This window comes from Chaetodon trifascialis, chromosome 11 (genome assembly GCF_039877785.1).
Source record: "Chaetodon trifascialis isolate fChaTrf1 chromosome 11, fChaTrf1.hap1, whole genome shotgun sequence".
NCBI lineage: Eukaryota > Metazoa > Chordata > Actinopteri > Chaetodontiformes > Chaetodontidae > Chaetodon > Chaetodon trifascialis.
This window is the reverse complement of record NC_092066.1, coordinates 26,332,804-26,348,793: the sequence shown is the minus strand read 5'-3', so window position 1 is coordinate 26,348,793 and position 15,990 is coordinate 26,332,804. Positions and strand designations below refer to the sequence as shown.

Sequence of the window (15,990 nt, the reverse complement as noted above, 5' to 3'; positions counted from 1 at the left end):
CAAAACTGTCTCCAAAACTACAATGCCAATGCATGTCTTCACAGTGAGATCTTGGATAGGGTAGTTTCTATTTTCATGTCAGCCAGCCTTTGGTTGGCCCTAACCCTAACCCACTGTAGGTCGTGGAGAGGTGATTTCATCGCCAGGATGTGGTGGGAGTAGGAAGAGGTGCCAGTGGAATGCCAGTGTGGATGGCCACCTCACTGATGGCTAAAACTGTAAACCAGCCCAAAAATGATTATTAGATAAACCACCAGGTTCTGAACAGACACATTACAAACACTTACAAAAAGTAACCTTTGTGTTTTTGAACACAAAATATCAAACATAACAAACTACTCAGTCCAGCGCTAGGCATGATGGGACATGTGGGCTGTCTCTGTCTCTAGCTTTGTCAACAGAGCAGCACACTCTGCCTAAACTGCAAATGTAGATAAATATATTTATTTGGTGCCTTTTTATCGGGCATCAGCCTCATATTTGTGTGTCTTCGAGAAATAGATTTAAAGCATAAATAATTGCTTCAGATTTTGTTCATGACCATGAGACACAGCTGAGACACGAGCCTGCATGCAGACAGAGCTACGTAGATTAAAGTGAGAGATGAGCTGGTGGTGTAGACACAGACTGTGCCAAAGAAAAAAGTCATCCCAGCTGCCAAAGGTCCCAAAGATTCCTTATAAAAAGATTTTTTTCTTATTTGTTTATTATTTATTTGTAACCCAGTATCCTGTTGATGAAGATTTTACTTGTTTCTGCTTAGGTGTATCAGTTCCAGAGGGCATCCCTGGGTGGAGCCCAGCTGCTAGAACCCTCCGCAACATCACAAACAACTCTGACATACAGCCAGCCAACCGACCTGCCAATGTAACACATGTAAGAAATCTCAATGGTTCTCCTCACCAGTTTATACGAGCGGTGCTCTGACTCAGTTTTCCCTGCATGCTGTAACTGAGGCAACTTCTAATACTGTTTTTAATATTTTTATGATTATGGATGAGTGATGACATTAAGATGACAATACTGGCATCAGTGTTTTTTTCTACATTTAAACTTCTTCTTTGTCTTTTTCTATTGCAGATCATTCAGAATCTGACAGCCAATCAGACAAAACCACTGGAGCAGCAGACCAGTCAGAGCCATGCTCAGACCTCTAACAGTACCAACCCACTTGTGCTCAATCAGTCCAAAATGGTCAGCCAGCCCCTCACAGCTGAGCAGCATCAACAGTTACTGCAACAGTCACAGCAGGCTGCTCAGCAGGCTGCTCAGCAACAACACCAACAGTTACCACAGCAACCACAGCATCCCATGATGCACCTCCAGCAGCAGCATCAGATGATGCAGCTACATCACCAACAGCAACATCATCAACAGCAACAGTCACAGGTTGCACAACAACAAGGCTTCCCACAGTTGCCCCAACAGCAGCAACAATTTCTGCAGCAACAACAGCAAATGCACCAACAGCAAATGTTTTCACAGCAGCAGCAGCAGCAGCAGCCACCACAGCAGCAGCAGCAGCAGCAGCAGCAACAACAACAACAACAACAACAACAACAACAACAACAACATGCCTTCTCCCAGCAGCAGCTGCGACCCCAGCAGCTCCTACGGCCTGGTTTACAACAGCTGCAGCAGCAACAGGCGCTGCAGCAACAGCTCCAGCAGTTCCAACAGCAGCAACGCATGCAGATGTTACAACAACAGCAGCAACAGCAAAATCAACAGCAGTTGCACCTACAGCAGCAGCAGCAGCATTTCCTACAACAACAGCAACACATGCAGCAGATGCAGCAGCACCTGCAGAATCAGCAACAGGCTCTGCAGCATCAGAACCAACAGGCCTTGCAGCAGCAGCAGCAGCAGAAGCAGCAGCAGCAGCAGCAGACAACACTGCAGCCTCAGCTCCAGCAGCCTACTCACATCTCCCAGTTGTTTGGACATGAGCCTGGACAGGACAGTGAGTATACCCACGGTCAGCGTGGTGGGTGATTATGGTCACTCTGGGCCATACTGTTTTATACTGGTCACTAACACATTGGTCTAGAGTGAAAATTTAGTGTGAGTCTGGACCACAATGTTGGACTGACTGCTATCGGAGTATTTCTTATAAAGTTAACTGAAATGCCAGATAAATGAATAACTCTCCAAAAAGGTTTAAAAGTAATAAGCAAAAATAAACAAAACTACTAAAACTTAAATCAGATCATGGTGCAGGAAGCGGAGTTGCTTAGCAACAGCTTATTTTATTATAAATTGCTGAAACTTCACTCACTCGAAATGGACACGGCTGGTGAGTTCATTGTAGTTTACTTTTATTGCTTTATTCTAAGTGCACTATTCAGGGACTCTGCTGGAAGAGTGCCTGATTAAAAAGCCATTGCTTTCGCCTCCATTGAGCATTGTCAGTAGTGTGATTTGGAAACTGGATGTGTTTGTTGTAATAGATGTAAATGAGAAGATTGTGGTGTTTTTGTTTGTTCAGAAATATCTGCACCTTACTTTTGAAACACAGAAACACAGAAGATCCTCATTGCCGGTCTGTGGCACAGTTGCCTTCAGTACTGATAGGAAATTACTCATGATGCATAGCCAATCAGATTGTGTTGTGGTTGGGACCAGAGTTTATGTTGACTTTTTAAAATTTTTCTTTGCCTCCAATACGGCCAGTGATATTCCAGAGTTCCAGCCATCTAGAACAACTTCTGGACATATATTTTGAAAGGTGTGTGTTAGGGCTGTCACCAAATATTCTCCATTTGAATTCATATTTAAATTGTTAAAAAAAATAAAAAATCCATACATTTGATTGTGAAAATTAATAGCTTGTATAAAAAAAAATTGTCGCTACTGGCTGTAGCACTCTGATTCAATACTGGAAAAAAAAATCAAAAATTGTTGTCTCCATTAGTCACTTGGGGACAAAAACCATGAGAAAATAGGGTTCATAATGAGATGAAAAGTGACCAGATTTCCTCCCCCCTCTCTTATGGATGCAATGCCCAAAAATAGATACTCAAAGGCATTCGACCCAATGGTTTTGTTTAAGAAGGAATATTCAAACATCGTTTTTGTTTCTTGTATGAATTGGTCTTTCAGAAATTTCAGTTTAACAGACTGATGGCATGGGATGTCATTTTTTGTTCTGTGATAAATGACTCAGCAGATACTTGTGTCTCTTCTGGACAGGTTTGTGTTATCACAGTTGGCCACTTTGCTGTTGTGTTAAATGAATAGCTGATATGTGGTCAGAGGACTGTGTTCTGTAAGTGTCCCCTCACAGGTGGTGCAGAACATTTAGTCATTTCCCTCCACCTTTTCATCTCTTCACTATAGAACTTCTCCTGCCAGTGTATTTTTTTTTTTCACTCGACATGTCAGATTTGTGTTGGGTTGACTGCTGTTGAACCAAAGTGCAGGCTGGTGCTGAGTTATACAGCTTTTGAGTCTTGTGTCATGAATAGTCATATGACCAAACACTCAATGAATCTCTCAGTGTATCAACAGCAGAGGCAAAACCAGATTTGTGTGTAGTATGTTTATATTTAAGTTGTCTTGGCAACATATCTTATAGGTTATACAATAGTAAGCATATTTGATCTGCTATTAATTAATGTATTCATTTATTTGGCATATTTCCCACTGTACATTTTGGCCATCGATATGTTTCTCTGCCAGACAGCTACATGTGAAACCCACATGACTGACATAAACCCTGGGTGGGACATTGACACCACAGAGTGGAGACTACAGACATAGAGGCAGCATCAAAGCCACACTAGCACAGTTTTAAATTTTCTTGGCAATCGATTAAAAAAAAAAAAAAGATCTGATCTGATCATTATAAAAAGGTTGAATATCGGGGATGATAATCAGCCAGCTGCTATCTGTGCTGCTATACCGACCTCGTTTTACAGAAGGTTTTAAGATTTATCTGTCACGGGGTCCACTGGAAATAATTTTAAGAACCTTTGTTTCTATGTGTTCTTTCAAATTGGTTGAAAACTCAGTTCTAGTGCAAGAACATTAAAAGGCAGGACCCTTTTAACTTGGTTTTCTTGAATCTACAGCTTCACTTGAGTAACTTTTTCTCTCCTAATTCTCAGTTCCACAGGACGGCTTCCTGCTGGGCTGTGTGTTTGCGATTGCTGACTACCCAGAGCAGATGGCTGACAAACAGCTCCTGGCCACATGGAAAAGGGTCAGTCACACAAATGAGAGCAAAATGATCTTCATTTGAATTGAGATAATTGACCAGGGGTCTCATTTCTAACTGTTGCATACTCACAACACTGGGCCTGACAGAGGCGAATGCCACTTCCCACATTAACATTCTCTAAACACAGACTTGATGGGAGAATGTGCCTACAAGCACATAAACTGTTCCCTGTAACGCCATTTTTCTTATTGAGAAAGAGAAAGGTACCAAAGCCCCACTCCTTCACATTTGGTATCATTAAAAAGCCCTAAATGTTCTGTCGATAGCAAAAGGAGTTAATTCAGTAGTATGCAGTGGGTGGGAGATATTCAGGTTTAGAAATATCCTCCATGGAGGACAAATTTAAACTACTGGTAGTTAGGAGGATATGCTCCACCCTCAGAGGAGAGGGCCACACTGTATGGTAACTCACTCAAATATTATTGCCATTGGTTGAAGAAGTCGAGTCAAATTGTAAAGAGCATTTAAGAACAGCCCATGTGGACCAAAGCTCTACAGACTAGGGTTGGGTATCCAATTTATGATATCATTAAAGCTTCCCCAGATATTCCCGGGGTGTATGTTACTACTAGTAATTCAAATTGGAGGACTTTGAGGGAACTGCTTACCACTGGTAAACTGTGTCCTGCCACAAGGTGGCTACACTGCCCTTCAGCTGCGATTTTCCATCTTATGTTACATTACTAGGGATGGGAATCTAGAGCCGGTTCTTTTTGAGAACTGGCTCCCAGTAGCTCAATTCCTTGGAATCGTTTGCCTGCCTAGTCAACGATTCTGCTTATCGATTCCGCCTGTCTTGCACATGCGCGATAACGTCACGCACTCTGCATTGTTTTGGATTAGAACGTAGCCGATATGGCATTGAGGCAGAAACGCCCTAAAGTATGGCTATATTTCATGTGAAAAGTTTCCATTTCTTCAAAGGGGGTAAATGCTAAAACATTTGTCCACACAGCATGCAATTCATTTGCAGGAATGTCACGTGTTTGATACGCTACTTAGCGACGCTTGTGAATCTAGCGGCAGAGCAAACACCAGGGCATCATCTGTTATTAGTGCCGAAGGTAATGTTGAACTCTTACAAGCCGTGTCTGTTGTGTTATGAATCATCTCCATGTCCTTCAATCAAATTTAGATGACGATGATGCCAGAGTCAGGCTGGCTCAGAGGCCAGCTCTCACACTGGCTCAGAGGCTGCAGCGGGCACCGGCAGGTCTCGCGCACCTCTAACCACTCCTTTCATTGAGGCAGGGATGAGTAAAATGACAGAGATGAGGATAAAGGAATGTCACAGAGCAGTCACTAGATTTGTGGTGAAAGGTTTGCACCCTTTTGCCGCTGTAGATGCCCCTGAATTTCGGTAGGTTAATTCGTTGCATTTTATTTGGCATATCTGTTCAAATGAAAATCAGAAATTTGAGTTCTGTCAGAGTTGCATGTTGTTATTTTAACCGGTGTAATTCTGCTTCATTCATTCCTACTCTGGGAAGTAGCTCACCTACTTTTTAGGTTTATTCTGAAGTTACATCATGCATCATTTGTGTATACTGTATATGTTATATTTTCTGTGCAGAGATGAAAATATAAAAGACAGTTAACGCAAACAAACCCATTTGTAGTCTTTATTTCCTCACCCAATGAGAATCGATAAGAGAATCGATAAGGAATCGGATCGATAAGCAAAATCGCGAATGGAATCGGAATGGTTAAATTCTTATCAATTCCCATCCCTATACATTACTGTTTTTAACATGTTTGTAGATTTTTTTGAGGCACACATTATTTTTTCTTTTGTGTACACATGCACTTTTAATATGGGTCATACACACTGTTTTATAAATGCAACCCCAGTGTTATGAGTGGTCAAAATGCATTTTAAAAGACACAGAAATATTGCTTAGCAACAAAGATGGTGACAAAATGGTAAAGGATATTGGAATTACTTTAGTTTTCCTCCGTCAGGTCATCCAGGCATGTGGAGGTGCTGTAGACCCCACCCTGACCAGCAGTTGTACACACCTGCTGTGTGAGAGTCAAGTCAGCAACATGTATGTACAGGTAAGGTTTTGTGCTGTGTGAACACAACTGTAGTAAGGATTTTAAAACATGCCATTAGTCACAGTCTCCTTCATATCTACGCATATCCACCTCAAACGCACAGCAGTCAGTCATCATATAACAGAGGGAGACAATATAGAAGATGAACTAAAATGTTGAGAGGAGGGAGGATTGACTGAGTGTCTTAAAGTTGAATTTACTGCTGGAGAAAGGGCTCATGAACAACATGATGAATGATAACCTATTCTGCTCCTTCCTTTTGTTTATTTGGACTTAGACTGTTAACCAAGTTTGATTTAATATACCAAAAACATGTCATCTTTGTCACTGTTGTTGATGTTTGTGGTGATTTCCCTGCCAGGCACTCAGAGAGGGGAAGCGCTGTGTAACAGCCCACTGGCTCAACACTGTCCTTAAGAGGAAGAGGATGGTTCCTCCTCATCGGACATTGCATCTGCCCTTTGCGTTCCCTCCTGGAGCGAAGCCTTGCTCTCAGCATGTAGGTCCAACTCCCACAAACAGCCACTGCAGTTCACACAGTCATGTGTGAGGGGGAGGGACAGTCCATTAAACATGGGGGGTTTTTGTAGTGACATAAGCAGGAAGTAAACGGGGCTCTATTTTCGATAGAGGCGCAGCGCAAGGTCAGGTCCACTTCGCCGATGGGGCATGGCGGTGCAGACTTTGGCATTTTCGTGCACTGCGCTGCTGGCGCAACTCCTCCCCCTTCTCATCTCAGTCCCACCCAGCGGCGCAACTTGGAAGGAGGGAGGGGAGAATGCGTGGAGTGGGTTTGACACAGCCAGTCAAATTTTCACCAATCACACCAGCTCCTTACCTCACCTTTAAAAACACCGCTGGCGAGGCGCATGGCAAGTTTCGTGACTGAGTTTTGTGACTGAGCCCACACAGGAAAGTGTCCGATGCCCAAACTTCTCCCAGGAGGAGACTGACGTTCTGGTCCGGGAGGTCCAGTCTTGCAGTGGCCATATCTACGGCCTCGCGAAATTTATTTCAACACTGCCTATCTGTTTAGTGTGGAAAGTTATTGATCGTCAGGTGTTTTTTGAACTGATGTAACCGCAAATACTCGCTTAATGACAAAGCTGGGCGGCGAATTCGTGGACCGAAATGGACCGAAAATCCAAATCCGCCAGCTCATTATGCCGACACCTCCCCGTACTGCTCCGCAATGCCCTTCCTGGCGTACCTCTGTGCACCTTGGTTTACCAAAATACCAAGCTGTGCACCCGCCTGCGCTGCGTGAAAATACCACTGTGCCCCGCCAGCGGTGGGGACAAAAATAGAGCCCTTGGAGTTAGATTTTAATTCCAAATGCTTATAGGGAAGACAGTTCTGTGTTGCGTTAATGTTAATGCGGTTGAGGTCATCCAGTTGACATTATTACATTCCTTCGTTCTGCCCCTCAGATTGATAAAACTTCTCATAACTACAGCTCAACCTAAGGCATCATGGTATTGACAGCGGACTGCGAACAACAGCAGCAACTTTTTTCAACACAGAGAAATGTGTGAATAATCACAGAAGACATTCAGAATCAGTGACAGGACAGCCTTGGCAGGCCAGCACTCACTTAGATCATTTATCTTTTATTCCATCTACACAGTTTGAAAATGGTGGAAATGACTGTCCTGACCACTGGCACTGTCATCTTTTTAACCATTCTATGTTTCTGCCATCTGCTGTACACTATCCTTTCCTCTGTCTTTCCTCTTAGATTATGTCAGTGACAGGTTTCATGGATGCTGACCGGGATGACCTGAAGTTGATGGCCTACCTGGCCGGTGCCAGATACACAGGATATCTGTGTCGCAGTAATACTGTCCTCATCTGTAAAGAGTAAGATTGTTATCCAAAACAAATACCATTTTGCGACTGACCTGTGTGCTGTCAGGATAACAGACTCGATCCACACTGGAACACAAACCACCAGGCAGCAAAGACATTTCTAACAGCACAAGGACCAGTTTGCACTCATTATGTAGTGCATCTGTCTTTGTCATGATGTTAGAATACCACATTAGTGCTGAAGATTGGAAAGTTTTATATAGTGAGGCCTCAATGTAGAACCTCATATTCAGTGATAAAGTGCTTCTAAAAAGAACACAAATATTTGTGTTGTGTATCATACCAGTTCTGAATGTTTTCTGCCATCCAGCCATATTGGCCTGTGCAAAAAATCAGGTATGTTGTTGGTGCAGACCTGCCAACCTGTACACCTTTTGCGTAGCAAGTATGCAATTTGACATCTAAATACGCTGGTACAACTCGCCCCTCTGAGCTACGCAAAAAGCTGCGGACATGTGAGTTCTGTGGCAAATGTGCCCGTGCAGTACTCAAGTTTGACAACACGATGCAGCAGCATGGTGAAGGAGTTTCAGCCAAGCATTGTAGAAAAGCGGAGAATAACGAGTCTGCGAACCTATAGCGTAACACCCCCGCCCCCCTCCTCCCTGCCTCCTCCTGCCCTCTGCCTCGCTCTCCGTCCTCCGTTCCCCACTCGCTGGTACAAAAACCCTTTGACCGTGTGTTCCCACCAAATGCGCTGAAAATTATTTAATCGCGCCTCAAATGAAATAGCGTCGCGCCAGACACTCCAGTTTTGACGCTGGTGCAAAAACCCCTGGACGCTGCATCGCGTTGCGCGACGAGCCCGCCCAACAACATTTCTTCCGCCATTTCATTCTCTTGTCGACCGGAATGTGGTTTTAAGATTATTTTATGCGAGAAAGTGGATGTTAAAACTTAAAATCTGTGGTCGATTCATCACGATAGCGCGTAGTTTAAAATTTGCTCCAAAGTTTTCGGAGATGTGTCGTCCTGCTAACGGACGAGCTGAGATGGTGACGTCATCAAGTACGCTGCCGTCCCAATTGCATGCAATGACAGTCCTGCGCTCTCTTGTCCTGGAGAGACTGTACTCCCAAGTCGAACTTGCTCAGTCCGAACTGCATAGTTCGTAAGTCCGAACTTGGCGTACTTGGTATTGAGAAACGGCTCATGGCTGAAATAACCACCATCGCTGCACTGTACCTGTACTGCACAAAGTAGTGCAGCTATTGTTGAATGAACCAGACAAGTATGCTAGTAAAGCAAGCTATGCTAACTGGGGCTATGCTACGCTGAACTGTCATAAACCTCTGGGTGAGCGGTGACGGCAACGATGAGCAGCTCCTCCATTGTTTCCGGCAGTTTCATTTTGCGAGGGAACACCAGGACGTCCGTACGTCAACACATCGATGACGATCTCAACGCTGACAGGCTGTCGCGGCGCGTCTTCACGCGAATCCGCTGCAAAAGTTCAATTATTTCAACTCGAGCGATGATGCGATGGGGCAACGCGATGAGAGCGATTTTCAAGGCCAAAGTGTCCATCGCGCCACGCAATCGCGTCCATCGCGTCATCCGGCAAAATGACGCTTAAAATCGCGTCTTTGCATTGACTTTGTATGTAATCTTGCAGTGCGATCTTGTTTCATCGCGTTTGGTGGGAACACAGCCTTAGAGTTGGGCGGTATCCAAATTTTGATACCGTCAAACTTTCCCCACATTTTCCCTGGGTATACGGTATTACCGTGACTAATTAAAAATCACTTTGCAGGGCAGCGTGACATGCGCGCAGTTCAGACAGGCAATGCTCACGCGAAGAAGCACCAGTCCTAACTTGTAGCATACCAGAATGACGGGGAGAAACTCAGCTAAAAGCCTCTACCAAGCATGTCTGCCTCCATACTGTGTGACGAAAACTTGGCAAGCTAGCAGCCAAAGAGTAGCAGAAAAAAAACTTGCTAAATCATACAGTATGTCTTACCTTTGCTGTTTTGTGGTCAAAAGTTATATTCCAGCTGGAAAAAACGCTGCTAATGTCTCCTCCTATGACTTTGTGTTAGTTTGAGAACAATCACAAAGGTCCTGCTTGTTTACATAAAAAGGAGGTGGTATCTAGAGTGGAGGGAGAGCTCTTCATGCAATAACCTATCTGTGGGGTTCCCTTTCAGTCGATTCACTCGGTACAACACATATTGTATGGGATATCACGCCCCCGCGTGGCCTGACTGAAGACACCTCTATTCACGCCTTTACGGCAGATGACGTGTGGTGACGTATGTGAAGCCCTGCCTGCACATATATATGTGCACTACCACAGTCATCCTTCATTTCTTACGCTCTTCACCTCGCTGAGAACACCTCTATCGAGTCAGGCTAACAAGCTGCTGCTGGTTAGCTTGGTCTTGTTGTGGCTTCTGCCGTATCGAAATTAGCTTAACTGCCCCTGTTGGTGTTAGCTGCTGCTACCCGCGGAGCGCTGATTTCACTGTTTTCTTGCTCTGGCTCATTGTGTCTCATTATGAGCGCGCAGCCTAAGCAGGTGAAGGGGAAGTCTTCCGTTCGCCCCTGTCCTCAGGGGTGCGGCTTCTCCCTTCACGAGAAGGACTTCCATGACGCATGTCCCGTCTGCCTGGGGATTGTCCACGCCAGGAGGGCGTTGACTGAGCCCGAGTTGTGTGAGTGCTGTCACCAGCTCCGGAGCTCAACCCTGGAAAGGCGGGTCAAGTTTGTGGAGAGAGTCCTGGGAAAGACAGCCATTGCGCATCTTGACCCCCTCCTCTCCGAGTCCAAGGACCCGGCTTCGTCCGAGTCCGGCGATGAGGAGCTCTTTGTCGGAGATCCCATTAAAAGCTGGGCGGACCACATGGAGTGTGCTGACGGGTTAGCGGGGTCTGAGCCGGGCCCCTCCGAGGGTGCTAGCCAGCCGCTACCCGAGCTAGCCTGCTACCATGACGAGGAGGACGTGCATGGTTTGTCGGAGGACGAACAAGAGCCATTGTCGTCGGTCAGTTCGCCGCCGCTGCTGCGCCGGTTGACCAGGTCGACACGTCCTTCCACTCACTGTGCCGTCGTGCAGCTGAGAAATTGGAAGTGGCTTGGCCCTCTCCTCCACCGGCTCAGAAACTGTCGCGGTTTTCGGGGTTTTTTCTTCCCCCCGAACCGACGACCGTGAAGAACAGCCTGCCCATGTTCCCTGATTTTGTCGCGGAGCTCACCTCGACATGGCACAAACCGCTGTCCACCCGCGCCACGGTGCTGTGGTCAGTTTTTGGATCTGGATGGAGCTGAGAAGGCTGGTTTGGTCAACCTCCCGCCTATGGAGGCGTCCCTGGCAGCCTATCTGGCCCCGGCCCAGAATCACGGTGTCGGCGGTCCCACCACGCTCCCGTCCAAGCACTGTAGGTTCTCCGCGTCGCAGCTGGAGAAAATCTACCGTTCGCAGGCGAACACGGCCCGTGCACTGAGCTCCGCCACAATGCTCCAGACATATCAGGCTATATGTCTGGCGGAACTCGGGTCGCTCATGCCTCCCGACATTCCACTGTCCCCCCTCTTGAACGAGGTCCGAGTCGCCACGGATTACATCCTCCGTGTGTCCCGCTGTGCAGCGCTCTCCCTGGGAAGGGGGATGGCTTCTACGGTTGTGGCGCAGAGGCACCTGTGGCTGACTCTCTCTGATGTTTCGGACCGGGACAGAGCGGTCTATCTGGATGAGCCAGTGTCGGCTGAGGGTCTGTTTGGTCAGTCGCTCGATGCCATCCAGGCTAAATTCGAGCTGAGGACGAAGCAGACCGCAGCTTTGAGCAGCATCATCCCCAGACGGGATACTAAACTCAAGCAGCCAGCCAGTCTGCACAAACCGGCACCGCTGCCTCCTACCAAGAGGGCAGCGCCGCCCGTGACTTCGGCGCCATAACCGGTGAAGCAGCAGACAACCGGCCAGAACCCACGCCCATCAGCCTGGAGCAAGCGTCCGCCACCAGGTCTCAAGAAGGGCTCAGCGCCCTGGAGGAAGACGAAGCAGTCGTCCTAACGTCAGGATCGACTCTGGAGGGGCTTCAGCAGCAGGGAGACGCTGCTGCCCCTCAGTTGTTGCCGCCAAAGAGGCCGCGTTTATGTTTCGTTCAGGGGTCCGGTCCCGTGAGGCGCTGCCACCCCCAAACACGGTCTCCCAAGCACGACACCCCCTCACACACAAGTGCCCCAAATATGGTGCCTGTTGTTCACTGTGTGAATGTAAATGTGCATTTATTGAATTCAATAAAGACTTCGTTTTGTTCTCAAAACATTGCAAATCAAATGAGCCGGAGCAGACCAGTGTGGCTGTTCCCCTCCGGCACGCCAGAGGGCGACAGCCCCTCCCCCACAGTGCTGCAGGTCAGTCGGCTGGCGGTTCACCTCCCTCGGTGGCGCGCATGTGCAGTCTCACCTTGGGTAGAGCGGACCGTTGCCATGGGTTACCGTCTACAGTTCGGGGCCCGGCCGCCTCGTTTCCGCTCTGTAGTAAAAACAGTAGTAGGAGACAAAGCGGCAGCAGTCCTGAGGGAAGAAATAAACAGCTTGTTGGACAAAAGAGCGATACGAGTTGTTCGGAAACGAACAAAGGTTGGTACAGCCACTATTTCGTTGTTCCGAAGAAGGGTGGGGGGCTCTGTCCTATTCTAAATTTGCGAGTGTTAAACAAGTATCTACGAACTTACAGGTTCAAGATGCTTACACTCAGACAGCTACTGAGCGTTATCAGACCAGGAGATTGGTTTACAGCGATCAATCCGACAGACGCTTACTTTCACATAGCGATACACCCGGACCACAGGCAGTTTCTAAGGTTCGCATTCGAGGGCATAGCCTACGAATACCTGGTTCTGCCGTTCGGCTTGTCACTCGCCCCCCGAACATTCACCAAATGTGTCGAGGTGGCGTTAGCTCCGCTGCGGGAGAGAGGCGTTCGCATATTAGCCTATCTGGACGATTGGGCTCTTATTGCGAGCTCCAGAGAGCGAGCAGCGGCTCAGCTGTCACTGACCCTGCACATTCAAGCGTTGGGCTTTTCAGTAAATCTGCAGAAAAGTTCACTGACACCGAGCCAACGGTTTTCTTTCCTTGGTTTGGAAATATGCTCTGTTTCGAGCCGTGCGCGTCTGTCAGAGCACAGGGCGGCTGCGTTTCACCGCTGCCTCGCTCAGTTTCAGTTGGGACGCAAGCTGCGTTTCCGAACGATCTTACAGCTGACAGGCATGATGGCATCTATGATCACTGTAGTGCCGCTCGGGCTGTTAAAGATGCGAGCGTTTCAGTGGTGGACTCTGTCTCACCAGCTCTGCGCGCCACGTCACCTCCAGAGGAGGCTGACGATAACTCCGTCTTATGTGTCGGCTCTTCTCCCGTGGAGAGAACCCGGTTTACTACAACGAGGGTCTCCTATAGGGAGGGTGTTTTTCCGCAAGGTGGTGTCCACAGATGCATCCCTGAGGGGGTGGGGGCGCTGTGTGAGGGCGCAGCAGCGAGAGGGGTTTGGACGCCAGCACAGTGCAGGCTCCACATCAACTGCCTGGAGCTATTAGCGACCCTTTTAGCTCTGAAGCATTTTCGTCCCATTCTGACAGGCCATCATGTCCTGATCAGGACGGACAACACAACCGTGGTTTCCTACATAAACAAGCAAGGAGGGACACGCTCCCTTCCCCTGTTGAAACTGGCTCACTCTCTGTTGCTCTGGTGCAGTACTCATTTTCTGTCTCTCAGAGCCACGCATGTTCCAGGGCACTCGAACCTGGGACCAGACCTTCTCTCCAGGGGAGGTCCTCTGGTGAGGGAGTGGAGATTGCACCCACTGGTGGTGTCGCAAATATGGGATCGCTTCGGCAGGGCAGAAGTGGATCTTTTTGCCTCCAGAGCAAATACCCACTGTCCCCTGTTCTTCTCCATAACAGACCGCAGTGCTCCCCTGGGAACAGATGTGCTGGCGCACACATGGCCCAACACGCTGCTGTATGCATTTCCCCCAGTGGAAATGATTGTGTCTGTTCTGGAGAGGGTGCGCCGGCAGGGGCTCTCCCTGATTCTGGTGGCCCCTCGCTGGCCGGTGAAGTCATGGTATGCGGAGATAATCAGTCTGCTAGCTGCAAGGCCCTGGCAGCTCCCTCTTCGCAGGGACCTCCTTTCCCAGGCGGGAGGAGAGGTGATTCACCCACGCCCAGATCTGTGGCGACTACATGCTTACCTGTTGAGAGGTCCAATTTAATGGCTCAGGGTCTGCCCCCAAACGTGGTGGCGACGATCCAGAGTGCGAGGGCATCATCAACTAGGGGCCTATATGCCTACAAATGGCAGGCATTTGAGCAGTGGTGTCAGGACCGAAATGTGCTCCAATTTCAGTGCTCTATTGTGGATGTTTTGACATTCCTTCAGGAGCTGCTGGATAGGGGTCTCTCTTTCTCCACGATTAAGGTCTATTTGGCAGCTATATCTGCATGCCACGTTGGTTTTGAGGGAGTGACACCAGGCACTCACCCTCTTGCTATGCGCTTCCTGAAGGGAGTTCGCAGGCTGAGGCCTGTGTTTAAACCCAGCGCTCCCTCATGGGATTTAGCGTTGGTGCTTGAGGCTCTTTGTGGACCCCCATTTGAGCCTATTGACTCTGCAGATATGAAATTTCTTTCATACAAGACTGCATTGCTACTTGCTTTGACTTCTGCAAAGCGAGTGGGCGACCTTCATGCTCTGTCTGTGCATCCCTCTTGTACCCAGTTCACTCAGGATGGATCTAAGGTTACACTGCGCCCTAATGCGGCGTATTTGCCTAAGATTATCCCCGCAGCCTATAGCTCTATGGCGTTTGAGCTCTTGAGCTTCTGCCCCCCTCCTTTTGCATCTGAGGAGCAGAGGAGGTTACATTCCTTGTGCCCTGTGCGTGCACTACGCACTTACATAGACCGCACCCAGGGTGTGCGTTTATGTGACCAGTTGTTTGTCTGTTTTGCTAATCCAGCCAAGGGTAAAGCGCTGTCTAAACAGCGGCTTTCCCACTGGATTGTGGAGGCTATCTCCCAAGCATACAGCAGCAGGGGTCTTCCGTTGCCCCAAGGTGTGAGGGCGCATTCAACCAGGGGCATGGCGGTCTCATGGGCCTTGTTTAAAGGGGTTTCTGTGAGTGATATCTGCACTGCAGCCAGTTGGTCATCACCGCACACTTTTGTTCGGTTTTATCGTTTGGACGTGACAGCCCCTTCAGTGGCTCACTCTGTCCTTTCTGCTGGGTCTATGATGCACTAGAGTATTGGAGGTTCGGCTCCGATTCGGTGGCTGCTCTGCGGGGTGTGTATACATGTCCCATACAATATGTGTTGTACCGAGTGAATCGACTGAAAGGGAACGAAATGTTATGAATATAACTTCTGTTCCCTGAAGGAGAGGAACGAGGTACAACACTATGTTGCCCCGCTGCGCAGCTGGGCTCGGTGAAGAGCGGCTATCGAAGTGAAGGATGACTGTGGTAGTGCACGTATATATGTGCAGGCGGGGCTTCACATACGTCACCACAGGTCATCTGCCATAAAGGCGTGAATAGAGGTCTCTTCAGTCAGGCCACGCGGGGGCGTGATATCCCATACAATATGTGTTGTACCTCGTTCCTCTCCTTCAGGGAACAGAAGTTATATTCATAACATTTCGTTACTTCCTTCTGGATCGTCATTGGTGTTTCTATGGTGAATTTGGGCAGGTCGCTGAGCTATTGACCAGCGTAAACACGTAGTTAGTTTCACCGCTCTGTCTCGTGAATGAGCAGAGCACTCACAGAGGACTCTGCTGAGCAGTCCGAAGTGTTATTTTACAGTTTTATTTGCATTTCGTCCTTT

General features: G+C 47.9%; 1 protein-coding gene across 2 annotated transcripts in view; it reads left to right on the top strand.

Annotated features, from left to right (window-relative positions):
* Nucleotides 1-15,990, top strand: part of paxip1 (PAX interacting (with transcription-activation domain) protein 1) — a 42,126-nt gene that overhangs the window by 12,428 nt on the left and 13,708 nt on the right. The window contains exons 8-13 of one of the 2 annotated variants that reach the window (XM_070974454.1): nt 773-876; nt 1,081-1,963; nt 4,110-4,204; nt 6,185-6,280; nt 6,642-6,779; nt 8,019-8,140. In XM_070974454.1, the coding sequence (XP_070830555.1) occupies nt 773-876; nt 1,081-1,963; nt 4,110-4,204; nt 6,185-6,280; nt 6,642-6,779; nt 8,019-8,140 (1,438 nt within the window). Of the gene's footprint in view, nt 1-763; nt 877-1,080; nt 1,964-4,109; nt 4,205-6,184; nt 6,281-6,641; nt 6,780-8,018; nt 8,141-15,990 lie in introns of both variants that reach the window. The other variant, XM_070974453.1, reaches the window with a different exon arrangement.